This window comes from Mya arenaria, chromosome 1 (assembly GCF_026914265.1).
Source record: "Mya arenaria isolate MELC-2E11 chromosome 1, ASM2691426v1".
Classification (NCBI taxonomy): domain Eukaryota; kingdom Metazoa; phylum Mollusca; class Bivalvia; order Myida; family Myidae; genus Mya; species Mya arenaria.
In genome coordinates, this window is record NC_069122.1 from 19,946,211 (window position 1) to 19,966,581 (window position 20,371).

Here is a 20,371-nt window from a genome sequence, read left to right on the forward strand (position 1 = left end):
TCATACTTTATTTATGCCAAAATATTCCAAAAACAATTCCAAAATCGCAGTTTGAAAGAAATAACAATTATGATTAGTGTATTGGAACACATAGGCAGAAACAACGGCAGCAGTCTCTCTGTATATAAGTTGCTGTCATCACCGCCCAGCGTGAAATCATTAGTGTTGCATTACATGCAGATTCTGTCTAAAATGCTTGGGGAGAGTTTCAGCGATAGATTACTTTTGTGTCTGGGAAATATATTGCTGAAAGCTAAAGCCAAAAAGCTCTGAGTGAGAAATTTCTTGCACCCACAGTTTGGATTTGTACATAATAGATAAAATCATAATGGATAAAATATGAACTGGCCTTGATAGTTGAGTATCATGGATCAACTGTATGTCACATATCACTAATGCAAAAATTTGAGGCCCGAGTTTCAGTGTCTTAAATACACATATGAATAATAAAACGAAAATTGGATGGAAACTTTTATTCCAGTGGTATACCATTGGTTAAAATAATTCCACTGGATATTTGCCTTGTTCCAATTTCACTACACCTTGTCCACTGGAAATACAGTGGTATACCACTAAGAAAACATTTTACCAGTTGCATACCACTATTGATTATTGGTTACCAGTGGTATTTCACTGGAATACCAGTGTATTTATGTTTACCGCTTCAACGTAGTGGTATTTCACTGGTATTATGTGGTATTTCACACGAATACCATTGCATTTATGTTTACCACTGGAAGGTAGTGGTATTGCACTGGTATTATGTGGTATTCCACTCACTGGAATACCATTGCATTATGTTTACCACCGGAAGGTAGTGGTATTTCACTGGTATTATGTGGTATATCACTGGAATACCAGTGCATTTAAGTTTGCCACTGAAAAGCAGTGGTATTCCACTGGTATTATGTAGTGTTCCACTCACTGGAATACCATTGCATTTATGTTTACCACTGGAAGGTAGTGGTATTGCACTGGTATTATGTGGTATATCACTGGAATACCAGTGCATTTAAGTTTGCCACTTAAAAGCAGTGGTATTCCACTGGTATTATATAGTGTTCCACTCACTGGAATACCATTGCATTATGTTTACCACTGGAAGGTAGTACGGTATTCCACTGGTATTCTGAAATAACAATTTAACTGAGTACATAGGTGATTTATGTAGATATCCTTTCATTAAACAATGGAAACAGCCCATAACTTCCAAACAATTCAGTCTAGCAATATGTTTTTTATCAGGGCCTCACAAAGAGTGCTGTAAATATATTTTGCATTTAACGGTAAAAACTATTAGCTATAAAAGAAAAATAAATCTCAGTGATATTTCTCTTTGATTTTTCTTAATTTCTAAACTCATAAAAAATAATGGAATTCATGTAACATTTTAAGAAGTAAGAGCTTTATTTGAATAAAATGTTTTGTTCTGAAAATTAATTAATTAAATACCCATTACTCATTTCATCATTTCCAATTCACAGGATTCGAAATTGCATGTAGGCATTTCTTTAGACATTTTAATTGTTTTGAACTTATATATGACAGCCCTTCAGTAAAATACAATCATTGAAGTATTTGTTTCAAAATAATTTATTGAGCTAGTAATAAATGAGAAATTAAGTCCAGTTGATATGAAATGTCACCAGAAGTAATGTTTATTTTAAGATGTCAGATACAAAATAAATGTCATCACTGCCTAAAGATATTCAACTTTTTAAACAATGTTTGTAGAGTTTATGTCATTGTTTTAAATAAGACATTTATCAGTAAAAAAATGTTGGTTTGGTATGATTGTCCCTCATCTGAAGGTTGTTGGTTTGGTATGATTGTCCCTCATCTGAAGGTTGTTGGTTTGGTATGATTGTCCCTCATCTGAAGGTTGTTGGTTTGGTATGATTGTCCCTCATCTGAAGGTTGTTGGTTTGGTATGATTGTCCCTCATCTGAAGGTTGTTGGTTTGGTATGATTGTCCCTCATCTGAAGGTTGTTGGTTTGGTATGATTGTCCCTCATCTGAAGGTTGTTGGTTTGGTATGATTGTCCCTCATCTGAAGGTTGTTGGTTTGGTATGATTGTCCCTCATCTGAAGGTTGTTGGTTTGGTATGATTGTCCCTCATCTGAAGGTTGTTGGTTTGGACTTTATATTTTTAAAAGGTCACCAGTATTTGAGTATACCCTATAAAGATTGCCATTACCAGGGTATACCAAAAATAAATCGCCATAACCAGGGTATATTCAAAAAAGATTACTACCAGGGTATTTCTCAAAAGAATACCATAACCGGGGTATACCTAAAAAGATTGCCATAACCAGGGTTTACCTAAAAAGATTGCCATTACCGGGATATACTGTGAAATCATTTATATTCGTTGGCATGAAATTTCGTGGTTTGCCGAAAAAATACATTTTCGTGGGTACTTAAATTCGTGGTTTTTCATTTATAAAAAAAACAACGAATATGCGATTGTCCTATTCGTCTGCATAATCTCTACGCGCTGGCCCGTGATTTCCGTCTTCTACGTCACACGGTTTATGACACTCGCTAAGTGGTACGAGATGCCAATTAGTGCATATACCCATGTCAATTATCGATTTAATTGGGAATTAAGGTCATAAAAGAAGATGCACCCTTATAATAAATACAGATAGGGGAAATTTGAATACCAATTCAGAATCTTGCAAACTGTGAACACCGAAAAGGTGCGTATATTTGAGTAAACAAGATCATTTCAATATTTATTCACACGTTTTTGTTTAATAAACATATTGAACGCGTGGTTTTGTACTTTGTTGGGTGCATAGTAACCTCCAATGTAATCGATTAATTATTTCATTAAATAAAACAATCGAGTACCGACACTCATCACGCACATCTTGTAAATCTGGAGATTTTCATTAACAGCACACGTTTAACCACGTGCTTCTGTCATTTGGTTCATAAAAACACATTTAATTGATTTGGTTTATTATTTGTTAAAGGCAGATATAATATATTAACAAAACAAAGATAGTAATATATACAGTGAGACAGGTATAAACGCTGTATACTGCGACTTCTGTAACGTATAAACTAGTATGTACATAACATGGCAGTTGAAAAAGTGAATAAAGGGTCTATATTTCGTGGGATCTTAAATTCATGGATCGCCCTACCCACGAAAACCACGAACATTAATGCCCCACGAACATTAATGATTTCACAGTACCTAAAAAGATCGCCATTACCAGGGTATACTTAAAAATATGACCATTACCAGTGTATACCTAAAAAGATAGCAATTACCAGGATATCCCAAAAAAAGATCGCCATTATCAGGGTATACCCCAAAATATCACCAGTACCGGGGTATGTCCAAAAAGATGGCCATAACCAGAATACGAATATACCCTAAAATGATCACAAGAACTGGGTATACTCCTAAATATCACCAGAACTCGGGAATACCTCAAATAATCCCCCCCCCTCCCTCCCCAACAAAAAAAATAAATCACCAGAAATTAGGGTATATTCCAAAAGATCACTAGCTGGGTAAGATACCAAGGAAAATACCTGAGTGTGACTGTAAGCTATCAGATTAAGTCAAAATCAAGCTTTAAAATAAAATGTGTAAACAGCACTTTGTTACCCTATGTACACTTAGATCTATTTGTCACAGTATTGAAATGACATCCATGCAGCATCAAAAAACATCAGCATTATTTTCTCATTATTTAAAGTAAAGATGTCAAGGCGTGTTTTTAATTGAAAGTGTCAGATTTTTTAAATTTCTTTTCTATTGTTTCAATGGAAAAGGACTGAAATAACCCATTTATGCAATGTCGTGTCATTTGTGTCAAGAAAACAATGCACTTTGTAGTTATTTAATCACCTAGAAAAATCACTCAAAAGTATATCTTAATCTAGATCTGAACTGATGTATTGTTAATGTTTTTGGGAATACCTATTGCATGCATACAGCAAGTATAATATAAATGCAAGGCTTTATTGACTTAATGCTTTAATTAAGAATGATTTTAAGTGAAAAATGAGACTGGGGTGGGGGTGGGGTTGGGGGTTTGCAATTCCCTCATTCATCCTGTCAAAGCATTTAAAGGGAAAGTTCTGTGGGATAGGGTTTCCTTCTAATTATCTAAAGAAACAGGGACTGCATTCAATTGAATGTTTTCTATGTTAAATGTGCTGTAAGTCCATCAGGGGTGTAGCTAGAGCTAATTTGACGTGCAGGCTCAAAAGTAGGGGGGTCTGGGGTATTGTGCATTTTGATGTGTATCAGGAGTGAAAATAGGCTTAAAAAATTGAAGACAAATAAAGACTTTTGAGAAGTTTATACAAATCAATTGAACGAAATTTACTTTGTTTTTAAAGGAAAGGCAAGTTGGTGTGCAGGACTGGGCCTTATGGCCTAGCGGAAGCTACGTCGCTGTCCATGATCATAATTGTTGCACTGTGCCTTTTGAGGCCCTGATAAAATATATTTGTTGATTAATGTGTTTGAAAAGTGTGACCTTATATTCAAATATGATATCTGGGTAAATGAACTAAGAAGACCTCAAATATTTGAATAAGAGAGTTAGCAATGTATCGTTGTATTTTACTGATACACTATAATATAACTACACTATGCTTCATTGTGTACCATGGGTGATTTGGCTCGGAAAATTATGATAAATTAAAGAGGCAGTTTCATTGGTTCCCCAATGAACCAGATGCTTTACCATTGAAAAATATTCTGGGGCAAGCCGGAATTGAACCGGGTCTGACTTTTCAGTACAATAATATTTGTCAGCAGTTAAGACGAATAGGCAATGGAGGCTACTGGCACTTCTGGGCTATTGAAGAATATTTGATTGTAAGAGGTTTATTAATTGGAAAAAGAGTTGTCTCCCCTGCCTCATGCATTTTCATTTAAAGGAGATTTTGTCAGTCAGTTGTCCCATGGTATCTATGAAGTACAACGAAACTAAGTACCGAGATTGCTGACGATGTTTGCAATGAGGCTGTCCTGATTACGAAAGACACAATGTTTTGGTTTCCCTTGAAGAAAAATAATTTCTTTGTAATTGTTTTTTTTATCAAAGGTTTGTTATATTGCTATCAGCTTCTGGCTGAACTCCGGCTTAATTGTCAGTGTGCTTGTGACATCTTATAATATTGGACATTGTGAAATGTTTCCTTTACTCTAAAATACCATTAATATTTTCTTTCATCTTCTGTTTTTAATATGTCTGCTAAAGATGTTAAAATAATTTTGTCATAAAGTATGACAATATTGTTCTTTGAACTTTGATAAACACAATTATTTGTACCATTAAGTAGAATGGTTGGTTTTATAATATAATGTCTCTCTAAAACCATTTTAACCGTAAAGACATGGATGCCTAAGGACTTTTCTTGGGAATGCATTTAATAAATCCTTCAGTAATTCCATCACATTTATTGTATGATGCCTTAAACTTACCAGCCAAATGTTGTTAAGCAACATCTCTATGTTCACGCAGACTTATTTTGAGCTAGTCTGTTTTCGGAGGTATTGTAATCAGCAAGTTAATATTCAAAGCCTTGGTTTCATTGTTATTGGTAAGTGCCAAAGCTTTGGTGAAATTGTCATCGGCAAGTGTCATAGCTTTGGTGAAATTATTAATCGGCAAGTATCAACACTTTGGTGAAATTGTCATCGGCAAGTGTCATAGCTTTGGTGAAATTGTCATTGGCAAGTGTCAAAGCTTTGGTGAAATTGTCATCGGCAAGCATCAAAGCTTTGGTGAAATTGTCATCGGCAAGTGTCAAAGTTTTGGTGAAATTGTCATCGGCAAGTGTCATAGCTTTGGTTTTATTGTTATCAGCAAGTGTCATAGCCTTGGTGAAATTGTTTACGGCAAGTGGCAAAGCCTTTGGTTTCATTGTTATCGGCAAGTGTCAAAACTCTTGTGTAATTGTCATCGGCAAGTGTCAAAGCCTTGGTTTCATTGTTATCGGCAAGTGTCAAAGCTCTTGTGTAATTATCATCGGCAAGTGTCAAAGCCTTGGTTTCATTGTTATCGGCAAGTGTCAAAGCTCTTGTGTAACTGTCTTCGGCAATTGTCAAAACCTTTGTGGAATTGTCATCATCAAGTGTCAAGGATATGGTGTCATTTTTGTCAGCGAGGGTAGATCATAGTCTCGGTTTCAACGTTGTTTGAAGCATCAGCATATGCGTTGTGCATAAGCTTAAACCTTGGCCATAACTCAAAAAGCCGATTGAGATATTTAGTTTATATTGCAAGGCCCATAACTCTGGCTTTGATGAATGCCACATAACCTTATATCTTAAGTTCAATCTGAATAAATATATATCTTATTATTACGGTTTTCATTCAGTTTGTTTGTCAGTTAATATATACATACATAAACATGAATATTAATAATAAAATTATAGTGATAAGTCTTGGCTATTTATTAATGTTGAGCCATATCTTGAAGGTGTAATGTACATGATTCTGAAGTGAAATTTCATTCAGGTTTTGATCATAAACCTGTCAAGTTATAAAACATTGTCATACAGTTTATAATACTTGTTTTACAAAGCGCCAGTGTTAAGTGATATAATATTCGCTGTTTTTGAAATGTTTAATTGCGATGAATGTTGAAATCCCAGCAGGTTTTATTTATTTTGGTGTTCTTAATGTCTGTTTAAGATGATGCGAAGTGTTTTACAAACGTCAAACCTGTATTTAGTGACAGGAGCATGACTTGTTTTTTTTGTTCATATCGCAGTTAGGTATTATATTTAATAAAAAAAAAAGAAATCGCATGCTAAAATATTATAATCACACTTTCATCCATAGATTTTAGCTGCCTTAGAAATTGATCATTTCCAGAGGTAGAAAAAATGACTGACCCATGATAATGCATTATAAAAATCATGTTTAGATTTGTAGAAAAAAAGTATTTTATAGTTATAAAGAACACATGGTGTAAAATCTTAACGATTAAAAAGGGCGCCCTGAGCGAAACCTTGCACAAAGTGACTTTAGGTTAGACAGCATTTTCAACTTAAGTCTCTGGCCCATTAAATTTGATAAAAAAAAAGGATATTAAATTTTACTCAATCAAATTCACAATAAATGTTTTTTGACACCAAAAATTAATGCGCAATTATTTACTCAATATTCCAATTCATTTTTGCTCCAACAACCATTCTATAACAATGAAACATGGTGAGGGTGCTTATTGGAGGCCAATAGGCAATCTCATTAAAACATAAATGTAGGTTTTTATCGAAATATAAGGAACAGATACGGCACTAGACAAGACAACCAGACACATTTTTATACACAATTTTTATACACATCAACTATTTTTTTTGTGATAATTATTTTACACATACTGATAGTATATGGGTGATATCTTGTCTGAGATAATAATATCAAACACAAAAAACACTGGCAGAGAGATTGCTTTATTTGAAGACAAAAGATGATAGCTTAGGCCACTAGTTCAAAAATATAAGTTTTGGCCCACCCTACCATCATTTTCTGTGGTGGATTATATAGTTTGGCCTTTTTCGTAACTCCTAGCATTGAAGCTGCACAGATTGATAGTTTTTACCTGATTTTTTTGTCAATTTTTGCGTTAATATCAGCTAGCCAGTGATATAATACTGCTGACAAAAGAAAAAAAGAATAGCACATGGCTGAACACTGAAAATAACTTAAACAAACATCCTAATGGACCAACAACTTTAGACACACAGTCAAACAGGCAACATACCATTTTGTGCAATTGTCAGAGATATCTTTCACTATATTTCGAATATTGCCATGCATTCTATCCCCGTTTTTTGTCTCATTTCAGCCATACTGGACATGGGAGCGTTTTCTGGACGTCCATGCTGTAATCTTACCAAGACGAAAGCGTGCCGGGAATCTTGTGTAAAGGTACACTTTCTTAGTTTGAACCTTGTGGGAACGTAAACTTTATTATTGGTAAAAGTCTGTAAAGGTATCCTTTATTCTTTTTAAAGCTTGTGGGAAGGAACATTTTATTAATGGGAAACATCTGTAAAGGTACGCTTTATTAATGTGAAGCTTGTGGGTTTTAGGTACCCTTTATTATTTGGAACATCTGTAAAGGTACGCTTTATTAATGTGAAGCTCGTGGGTTTTAGGTACACTTTATTATTGGGAACATCTGTAAAGGTACGCTTTATTAATGTGAAGCTCGTGGGATTTAGGTACACTTTATTATTTGGAACAACTGTAAAGGTACGCTTTATTAATGTGAAGCTTGTGGGTTTTAGGTACACTTTATTATTGGGAACATCTGTAAAGGTACGCTTTATTAATGTGAAGCTCGTGGGATTTAGGTACACTTTATTATTTGGAACATCTGTAAAGGTACGCTTTATTAATGTGAAGCTTGTGGGTTTTAGGTACACTTTATTATTTGGAACATCTGTAAAGGTACGCTTTATTAATGTGAAGCTCGTGGGTTTTAGGTACACTTTATTATTGGGAACATCTGTAAAGGTACGCTTTATTAATGTGAAGCTCGTGGGATTTAGGTACGCTTTATTATTGGAAACATCTGTAAAGGTACGCTTTATTAATGTGAAGCTCGTGGGATTTAGGTACACTTTATTATTGGGAACATCTGTAAAGGTATGCTTTATTTATGTGAAGCTCGTGGGATTTAGGTATACTTTAGTATTGAAACTTCTGTAAAGGTATGCTTTATTAATGTGAAGCTTGTGGGAAGGTACACTTTATTATTAGAAACATCTGTAAAGGTACGCTTTATTTATGTGAAGGTTGTGGTAAGGTAACCCTTCATGATTCGGAAACAATCACTCTGCCCATTTTTAATCATTAAGATTTTACTTCATGTCATCTTACTTTTACGTAACATCCCAATAAATTCTAGCTATTAATGTACCAGGGTCACAGAAATCATGCAGAGTTGGATTCCAACCAGGATAAGAGAGATGCTCCTTGATTAAATAATACAGCTATACAATAAAATGGAGTGAGGCATAAAATAGCATCTCTTTCCCAGAAAATACACAAAAATCATATGAAAAAAATCTTGGGTTTTAAAGATTTATGAGTTTTTGGATAAAATTTATGGGGTTTGTTCTTTAGGAATCAAGTGTGTTTATCAATATTTATCAATATGTATGAGGAATGAAATATTTCTGAGAGTTTTCGGAGCAAAAAATATGGGGTCTATGCATTCCTGGGCTTAAATAAAATTGTCATGGTTTTGCAATGGTTTTGCAATATTTGTTCTTGTTTCAATGTTATATTTTAACATGTTTAAAAATACACATTATATTTACCGGTCTAAATGTCTAAACGGCCAATGCAGATAAAGTGAAACATGGAAATATTTCAGCTTAGTCATAATTAAGCACTTTAAAGACAGGTGTTTTCTGTGTTAATCATTGTTAAGACGAATGAGGCGGGTTAGAGTGGTCTAGTGGTAATGCAATATGGAGGTGTCTGTTTCTCATCCATTAGGTTATGAGTATGAGCCCCACCTGGGCAAGTATTCAATCTTATCCTTATCCTTAAACATGCCTCAGTGATGCCATTCAGCCTATTGGTGATACAGGCCAATCAAAACACTTCGTTTCTTATATCAATTTTAAGTTCAATCTAAGTTACTTATTGAATACGGCCCCAGGGCTCTTTTTTTTTCTCATTTATTTTTTACATAGATACATATATCAGTACAGTTTTAAATTCTCAACATATACAACATATCTATGTATGTTGATAGGAAATACATATATTCAGAAACAATAATGCTCTCACACATGCACACGCACAAACACTCGCTCCCACACGCGCACACACGCACGCACACATACACATTTCATACACACCCGATCGTATGATGTTTATACGATCGGTGTCCCCTGTATTAGATTCCATTAATGTTGTTGTTGTTTTTTTAAGTCTAAGAGTTCTTTGTATGGCTAATTGTGTCTTTTTATTGTTGAATTATATTGTATGTTTAAGTACTTCCCATTTTTTGTTGTGGGTTTCAAGTTTGTCATTGTTCAACGCAATTTGTTCTTCTATTTTAATCCTTAATCTCAAATACGTCAGGTATGCATCAAAGGATAGTGTTCTTTTATTATACTTGGTTGAATGTATATAAAATTTCATAAGAATAATAAGAAAGTTGCATATGTTGCTGTATTTGGCTCTTGGCCTCAGGATTTCATGTAAGAGGGGGCATAACTTAGGGGCGTAACCTTTTGACTTGCGTCCCTCCCTCAGAACCGATTTCTATTTGGTTAAAAGTGTTGGCAGGGAGGGGGGGGGGGATGACGGGGTGGTTGGTGACCTCGAAGAATTTTTTTACAATTTCTAGTCCAAAATGGTGCTTTTTGGGCATATTTTATTTGAGGGGGGGAGGGGGGAAGCCCCTGGCGTGCGCCCTAAGACCTTTATTTTATGTAAAAGAATTTCTTAAAAAAAATAAAATTAAAGGAATTGACTAGTGAAGTTTACTCCTCAAGTATGAATGCACGGCTGTACTTTTAGCTTACTCCAACAAAAAATAAAAAAACCTGCGAATTGTTTAGTTGAAAGTTTTTAAGTAATTGATAGATATCATTACAAGCAAACATAATCATAAAATCAAGGCATAAAATAGATCTTTAAAAATTGCACGTTTCGTTTCGTATTCAGGGAAAATAGATTATCCAGTTAAAATGTAATAACATAAAGCAACTACAGTTTCAGGTTTGGTTTTTTAACACGCAATTACGTAATTACAGCTTTTCTCTGTGTAGTAAATCTAAAGAAATGGTTCATACGCCAGAACATTAATTAAAAAACAAAACCAGGCAAGCCCTCCCATTCTGACTTTGGAGAAACTTGCAGCCAGTTATCAGAATTAACACTAAAATTTGGAATCCAAATCCGCTCTTAAACCAAAGTATCTTAGCCATAAACGTGAGCGCATTTAATGCAGTTTTGCAAAGCCTAGCTTAGCTCAAGAATATTCCACCTTTACAGAAATTGTGAGCAGTGAAAAAGTCATAAAACATAAATAAAGCCACTCGTAAAAATGCGCTAAAACGAGTTAAGAATGGGAAACTCCTAAGAGCACTAAGCTATTTGTTGGCATTTAAGTCAAAGAATATGAGTGTGTTATGTTGTTTTGTGTGTAAAATGATGCACTATTATTGTTCCGATGGCTTATAATATGTTTACTTATGTTAAAAAAAAACTGCCATTACTAAGAACATTTTTTTGGCTTGTGACATTTTAACGAGGCGAGCTGCTTCAGAATTGTAACATTCCAAATTCTGGTAACGATTTGCACTTGTTGAAAAATTAGCAAAAAATGGTCTGCCTCATCATTCTTGGCAGAAAAATTATATCTTATAAGAGTAGTTATACAGTTATATGAAGATTGATTACAGCATTCGTAAAGCATTGAAAGGCATGTTAATTCCAACATAAAATATCATTATGCTGTTTCCATGTGAATAAAATGACACCTGAATGTCAATGTTAAAAATTGAACCTGATTTTTGTACATTTTTTTGTTTTATCACCCATTGCCAAATTGTACAATATGCTGCAAAGCAAGCACTTATGTCTTACTATGAAATATTGGGCTGATTGCTCAAAACTGTGTTACAGTTAACAATATTGTTAACATCATCGTTGTTAACATGGGCTGATTGTTCAGAACTTTGTTAAAGTTAAAAATGAGATTAACGACATCGTTGTTAACTTTTAAATGTGAACTATTTGACGATGTTTCCATATATTATATAAAACAAGTACAACCGAAACAGTTGTCTCAACTCTTGTTAGGAATACTACAGATCATAAGTGTGTCTGTGAAACTTACAGAGCGATTTCGATTTGAAAGTTCACAATGATGACGTTAATAACATTGTTAACTTTAACAAAGTTCTGTCCCGTCCATCGTAACATCATCGTTGTTAACATTCAAATCAATACTGCTCTGCAAATTTAATGGTTGCACTTGTAATCTGCAGTGTTTCTAACTAGATTTGAGACAACTATTTCAGCTGTTCTTGTTTTATTTAAAAACACGAGCACATCGTCAATCATTCACATTTTAAAGTAAACAACGATCTAGTTAATAATATTTTTAACTTAAACAAAGTTTTGAACAATTGACCCATTAATATTTTGCATTTTCTACTTGCTGAAAAAATACATTATATTGCAATTACTCATTCAGACAGACCCCATAAAAGAGGTTTCTGTTCATAAAGTGATGTACACTAAGCCGGTCGGGTCTATCTGTAAAAACCATCGTCTAAACCACCATTTTTATGCAGATGACTCCCAACTCTATCTTTCGTTTAAACCAACTGACCAAGCATCAAAGGTAGTCACAATCACGCGAGTTGAACAATGCCTAAAAGAAATCATATCATGGATGAATTCAAACATGTTAAAATTGAATGCAGACAAAACTGAATTAATTATTTTTTCAAGTCAAAAACACTCCAAACTTGTTGAAAATCTAGAACTGGAAATTGGTGATACGAGCATAAAACCATCAAAAACTGTTCGAAACCTTGGTGTTACGCTTGATTCGAACATGCACATGGACCAGCATGTTAATTCGGTGACTCGAACATGCTATGGTCAGATACGACAGATTGGTCACATTCGGCCATATTTGACCGCTGATGCCACCAAGACTCTCATAAACTCGCTTGTGACATCACGGTTAGATTATTGCAATGCTCTCTTGTATGGCGTGCCGAAATCAACAACGAACAAACTGCAAATTGTTCAAAACACAGCTGCACGTATCATTACGAAAACAAGCCGTTTTGAACACATAACACCAATCCTTAAAGACCTTCACTGGCTTCAAATACAAGATAGAATTAAATATAAAATTATCATTCAAACTTTCAAGACTTTGCATGGTCAGTCACCGGTTTACATGAGCGACTTAGTAGAGGTTTACGTGCCAACTAGAAACCTGAGATCAGCAAGTGCAGCAACCACCCTTGTGCCACAAAAATGTCGACTGGTCTCTTACGGTGATAGGAGTTTCAAAGTTGCTGCCGCAAAACTATGGAATTCTCTCCCGGACACTCTCAGAAAAGAATCATCACTTAATTCATTCAAAAGAGCTCTCAAAACACAACTTTTCAAAACTTCCTACAACGTATAGATAACAACTGTGGCTGTTTTTATCCCTTCTTATTTTTACGATACAGAACTACAGTAACTGTATATGTATATATATATATGTATATATATATATATTTGGTTTCATGTTGTTGATTTCTTATTCTTATTTTACTTTTTTATGCTTATTTTATTGCATATAGCATTTTAGACACTTTATGTGTGTGTTTTTTTTTTTTGACAACATATGAGTTTCACTTGAATTGTTTTAATATGTTAAAATATGTCACTTTTGGTGATTTCCACATATCTGCGATATGTCACATGTTTAATTGTAAAGCGCCCTTGAACGTATTTTTTTTATGAAAAGGGCGCTCAACAAATCTGGTCTAATAATAATAATAATAATAAAAAATAAAATGAGACAGTAACAAATTGAACTTGAACAGTGAGGCACAATATTATTTATTGCGATGAACAGTAAGACTAAGTGTTAAATATATCCCTGTATTCATGCACCTATCAATGTTTTATCTCATCGACCATAATTTCTAGGGATTTTTCAGGCCTTGATAATCCTTTAATAAAAAACCTGATAAAAAATACTAATTCTCACATTGTGGTTGCACCAGGCTTGTCAAAATCACCTGTTGTTTAAAATCCACTACATGCGCCCCCCTCCCCTTCAAAAAAGAACAAAATTTGACCCCCCCCCCCCCACCGCCACCCCTGTGGGGTAAAAGGGTAAAACCTTGATAAAGGCAACATGGTTATATGACTTATTATATTCATTTCCTTATTGTTTGTGGTTTCAGGCCAAGTCAATGGACGACATAGAACAGCACTGTAGTCAGAGTACAGAGGACACGAGACTGTTCGACTGCATCGAAAGACAAAAAGGTATTTTTAAGAGACATTGGGCCGACTGTTCAGAACTTTGTTAAAGTTAACAATGTTGTTAACGTCATCATTGTTAACTTCAAAATCTTTACAGCTCTGATCTGCGCAGTACTTCTATAGTACAAGATATGTGAAAACTCGTTCAGTTGTACCTGTTTTGAAGGTGTACCTGTGGGAGCACACCATCATACAATTCATGTTTAAAAGTTAACAACGATATCGTTTATCACATTGTTAATTGAACAAAGTTCTGAACATACAGCACATTGTGATATTCAATAACAAGTGCAGGACAAAAAAACAATGCATACATCATACTGCCTAGCAGATTTTTAGCTGAAGAGAATGAAAAGACAAAGAACATGTTTCTTGTGATATTGCTTATAATATGCAAGTTTTGATGTTTCAGCGGGAGAGAAATGCTGTGGCAAGGCTACATCACAGGATGGGCTACTCTGCAAGGCAACGTGTTGGAACATGTACCTAACAAACACGATAGCCTCTTCTGACGCAAAACGCCAGCTTCGACACCATTGCACTGGGCGGAATCATGAGGTCGATAGATGTGTGCACAAGCAGACACGCACCACTAGACAGAGTAGTAGCCTAGAGAGTGAGTTCAGCTGCATATGTTTATATCACGCCTCCAAAATGAATGACTCAATGCCATTGGTCCAGGACTGGTCACATGATGACCCCATATTTTTCCATATTGGGTCACCAAAATGGTGTCTTTTTTCTGATTGCAATAAATAAATGAAACATTTCCCATATGTTGACCAATGTGACATGGTTGTCACCATGATATATACGTTAACGGGGTTTGTAGGTGACCTGATATGGGATATATACAGGGCGCAAGAAAGCATGTTTATTATTGTGATATGAAAGTATCAATTGTTGCAATATTACAGCTATTTATTATTGTGATATTTCGGTATCCATCATCGTGATATTCAGGTATCTAATGTGACATTTCAGCGATCCATTGCTGTGACTTGTCTACAGACGATGCCTGCCGTACAGTTTGTAAAGCCGCTCTGCAAAGTGATGATAATCAAGATGCGAAAATGAATCGAATGATCGAGACGTGCGGAACAGTTGACCTGGTGGTAAGTCGATTGAGGGTTTTTTACTTTCATTGTCAGCTTAGACAGTCTTTTGTCTATTCACACTTGCCTTACATCCATTAGAACAGTGAAACAAGACTGTTGCCAAATATGAAAATAATGAGTATGAAATAATAGGGCAGAGGCAGGCTAAGGTCCTTCACCCTGTAAATGTCTAAGCCATAAGTCCTTGATTATTTCAGAAATAACAAAATGGGTGAAATGTTAAGTGCCTAATCTAAGTTAATTATCATAGTTATACCCCCACAAACGAAGCATAGGAGTGAGCTTGTCGGTCGGTCGGTCGGTCGGTCGGTCTATCGGTCGGTCAGTCTGTCGGTTTTCATGGTTTCCGGACGATAACTCATGAAAGGCTAGACAGATTTGAAAATTTTTTGGTACACAGGTGTAACATCAGAGATACAGGTCAAGTTCGATATTGGGGCTGGTGGGGCCAAGGTCAAGGTCACTGTTACTAAAAATAGAAAAACGGTTTCCGGACGATAATTCATGAAAGGCTTGACAGATTTGAACATTTTTTGGCAGTAACCTTGGAGTTATGGCCTCTTTTCAAAGGAATGGTTTGCCATTCCTGTGTCCAGGCGGCATTTGGGGGTATTCGTCACTCTTGTGACAGCTCTAGTTTCACTTAGTTTCATTGATTTAGATTAATTATTGTAGGTTAACCCAAAAATGCAGGTGATTGCCCTAAGTTGCATTCCTGCATTAGAAGAGCAAAATTATATGCAAAAAAACTGATTGCTTGATTTTTCAGCTGTTGCTTGGATACAAACAAATTGTGCACCAGAAATGTAATTTTCAGACAAATATAAACTACAGAAAGTTTTAGGTGGTAAATGTTATATCATTAAAAACATTAAAAGAGCTTATATCCATTGTCTTAGCCTGGTCTTCTCCACAGATGCCTATTCTTGAAACCGGTTTAACAGATAATGAGCATTGAATCAAGACGGTTTTATGTCTTTTGGCGGATTTTGTGATAATAAAATGAAATGAAGCCACATGATAGATATAGTTGAAGCAGGTATTTTGCAATAAATTCCGAATTCTTTTGCCAAAATCCATTATTTTCTAATGACCTGTCTGTTAGTTATTTAGGTTTTCAAAATGAAAAAAAAAATAATTTGGTACATCATTAAACATAATTTTAATTAAACTTAAATGATTTAATGTTTTATATGGTACATGATAATAGACTGAAATTTGCATCTAGAAAACTTCCAAAATTCTTAATGGGTTAATTATTATTTTCATTATCCTCCAAAAATGGTCAGAAAAATCCATGGTTCAAGTTCGAAACATCTAAAAAAATACTCAGTTTATTGCTACAAAACAGACCAATCAGAGTGAAGCATTTTTCGTGCACTCATTTCTGTTTAATACACTACATGATGCAGTCAATATTTTTTTTTGATTGTGACGTAAATCTTAATTAGATACTTAACCAGAGTTTCAACAATAAACTACACAGTCGCTTTCGCTCCCATGGAATTAAAATTTGTTTAATTAGTTATGTATAAACAATAAACATATAACAGTGTCAGGCTTTTAACAAAGGTAACAAAAAGCTTGTGGTAGCGCAATCATATAAAACATATTTTGTGATTATTGTCTAGGAATATTATCTGGAAGTGTAGGCATATGGTCATGGCGAGGGGGGGGGGGGGGGAATGTTGTATATTGTTTCCTGTCATGAGTTGATGGTAAGCAGGTGCATATTCTCATTACCAAAAGCCATTAGTGTGCAAGTATGAAATATGGGTGCAGACAACAGTGGCTTAAAGCCTCACTTTATAGGTTGATGCAAAAAAAGGTTTTTCATTTTTATGCATATCACATTGGACTGTTATGATCTTAACAAAAAATGTATATGCTTTAGGTACAGATAGAAAATTGTATCAAGTTACGCAAGTTGTAGAAGTGTTGTCGTCGTGGTGTTTAAGCTTGGATTGAAAATTCACCGAAATAGAACAGTCATGTGACAGGAATCTGATTAGCTCTTTTCCAATTTCCCGATTCAGGTACTTTCGCTTTAGGAAATGATCTCATAATTCAAATGTATGCAGTAAGCTAAACAGATTGCTTATTTTATTAAAATCCCTTACAAAAAAAAAAATAAAACATTCTATCCAAACTAATGCAGGCCCTTAAAAACACCTTAGTTTATCATCTCCTGCTCTTTCTCCAAATTAATGAGCTGAATATTATTTTTGCTGAAAGTCGGCATTCTTTCTTTAACTGTATTATTCACACTAATACGGAACTCTTTAAATTGTGTTTAAGAATATTAAAAAATATTGTCTCCTGCTATTTTTTTTCCAAATTAATGTGCTGAATATTGTTTTTGCTTAAAGTTAGTTTCTATTTATCTTCGATCACAGTGGTTACTTATTTGTACTCAGGTTAAAAATCACAATTCAGCTTTAAAAAAAAAAATAGTATTTCATGGTATTAAAGCACAGTTAAAAAAGTTATCGTGGAATTTTCAGGAAAAAACCCTCAGCACCTGAGCTGAACTCGGATGCCAGTGTATATTTTATTATAAACAATTCAAACTGAATATAAACACATGCCAACGATCTTGATGCGCTGAATTCAACCCCTTTCTTGAAGAAATCTTCATTTCCACATGTTAGTTTTATGTGTTTTAATCTCATTGTTTATAAACAAAATCAAATTTTATATTAGTTCGTCAGACAAAAATTGACTGGTTTTATATAGAGAAAATCGTTATGTTGCATAAGCTTTTTCTGTACGCATGAACAATGCTTCATAATTTTGTAACAAAATCATTGAAACCATATGGCATTAGTGACTTTTAAAGTAAATGATCATTTGTTCATAATGACTCATTTTATGAATTGCATAATTAATTTAGTAGTGCAATTAATTTAGGAAGGCAAAAACAAGAATATTCACAAAGGAACATCAATTTGCACATTAAAATATTCTTCAATAGAACGTTTTTGCACCAACGTAATAACTCAAAAATAACACTTTTTTGCTTCCAACGTTATATTCATCAATATATATCGTTTTTGCATCCAACATAAGTAAAGTCTGCCAATCAAGATAACGATTGCGAAGGATACACAGCTGATTTTGAACAGAAAAAAATAAATTGCCTAAGTCAAAAACTGAAATCTGAAACAACAGACAAAGCCAGAGCTAATTTCTTGTAAGCCACTGGGTGCTAGGCATCCTAAGCCCTGATGGTGCAAGTTAGACCCATATTCATGACTGTGTTAATTAAACCTGACAGGTAAGGGTAAATTGATTAATTTCCAGATAATGAGCTAAACTAGCTGTCTGAATCTCCTGCCAGAGAGTGACTGACAGACAATTCTGTGAACTGTGCTTGATTTTTTTTTTCTCCCAGAAGGGGGCATTCTTGATTGTGCTGTGATTGCTTTAGAACCGGTTTAGCCGACAGGGGTATGTAATATGGGCGGAAAACTGGTTTCTATCTAGGAACAATGCCGTAGTTGAAGCTCTGACTGACAGCTTGTTAGCACACAGGCATGCAAAAAATGGCAACATGGCATGAGAAATACCGGAAAAACCTACAAAAGTCAAATGCCATGTACATCATGGCTAAGCCAAACGTGAGAAAAAAGGCTATGATATCCATTGGGATGCTTTTGGATATGCATGTATTTAACAAATCAGTTGGAAAAATAGCTGCAATTAGTAGATGTTTGTACAAATGCCATGCAATCTTTGCTTATGGCTAAATATATATCTTCGTTTGGTTATATTGTTCTAAATTTTCAGTGTTTTCCTACAAATTTCTACCAATCAAAAACATCCCTTCGAAACTACCGGTACATCAGTGGTTCGATTAAAATGAATGAACATGGAATGGACAATAAAACTGAAATAATATCTCAAGTTTTGAAGTTTTACAGAATTGTGCAACATTTTCTGTTAATAAAAAGTACAAGCAAACTTGTATATAAAACAACGATATCCAGATGTAGAAAAATGTTGGCTGCCTGGTGTCAGCAGCATCCGGTCTCTCAGAATTTGACACCATACTGTTCAGTTTCATGAAAAACCTGCCCCCACCCCCCACCCACCTATTGTGACTGTTAATCAGCTGCATACAGACTTCATGCCTATAATATCATTAGCAGTTTGCAGGAAATACCACAGGCCCAGAGCCCGATGATGTTATTATCTCTTCTGGGCTTAAAAAATAATCCAGTTATACATGTCTGGCACAGGCCCATATTTGGCACACTACAAACATTTATTCATTTTTGGCCCTCTACATACAATTCATACATTTTTTGCACACTAAATACAATTCACGCATCTGGGCATTCTACATACATTCATTCATCTTTGACATTCTAAATACAATTGAAACACTTTCAACACTCTAAATACAATTCAAACAGTGTTGGCACTCTAAATACAATTCATACAGTTTTGGCACTCTACTTACAATCCATACAGTTTTGGCACTATACATACAATTCATACAGTGTTGGCACTCTAAAATACAATTTGTACATTTTTGGCACTCTAAATACAATTCACGCATCTGGGCATTCTACATACATTCATTATACAATTCAAACAGTTTTGGCACTCTAAATACAATTCATACAGTTTTGGCACTAAACATACAATTCATACAGTGTTGGCACTTTAAAATACAATTCATACAATTTTGGCACTCTGAAATACAATTTAACCAGTATATGATGTTTGTAGTTAAAATCCAATAACAATTTTGCTAATTTGAAGTTAAAAGTGTGTATTGTATGCATATAAATATATTCTCCCATATAGACATTAACAAGTTCACTTGGACAAATTAGGGGGGATATAAGTGTGTAATTTCAGTAGACAATTAATTTTTATTCTTGACAGTTTTCAAGAGTGAATTTAAGTTTTAACTTCACGGTTTGTTCTTAATTTTTTTTATGATATTAATGAACAAATAAAATATAAATAATACTGACTTTTATTTTCTAAGAGAAGGTTGAATACTAAACAATGGATATCACTTAACATCATCAGTATCGGTCTTTTAGAAACTGAGAACTTGGTTCCAATCAATCAATATAAAAATACATATTATTTTTAAGTAGAAATTTTCATTTAGTCCAATTATCATGAGAAAGATGTTTGAGTTGAAAATCAAATTAAATATCAACTTCATATTAAAGTTATTAATAAATTGTCAGGGTTAAAAGTGA

General features: G+C 34.4%; 1 protein-coding gene across 1 annotated transcript in view; it reads left to right on the forward strand.

Annotated features, from left to right (window-relative positions):
• Window positions 1-20,371, forward strand: part of LOC128230886 (reversion-inducing cysteine-rich protein with Kazal motifs-like) — a 78,547-nt gene that overhangs the window by 32,946 nt on the left and 25,230 nt on the right. Inside the window, exons 5-8 of the mRNA XM_052943316.1 lie at window positions 7,838-7,920; window positions 13,947-14,031; window positions 14,441-14,644; window positions 15,013-15,143. Of these exons, the coding sequence (XP_052799276.1) occupies window positions 7,838-7,920; window positions 13,947-14,031; window positions 14,441-14,644; window positions 15,013-15,143 (503 nt within the window). The remainder of the gene's footprint in view (window positions 1-7,837; window positions 7,921-13,946; window positions 14,032-14,440; window positions 14,645-15,012; window positions 15,144-20,371) is intronic.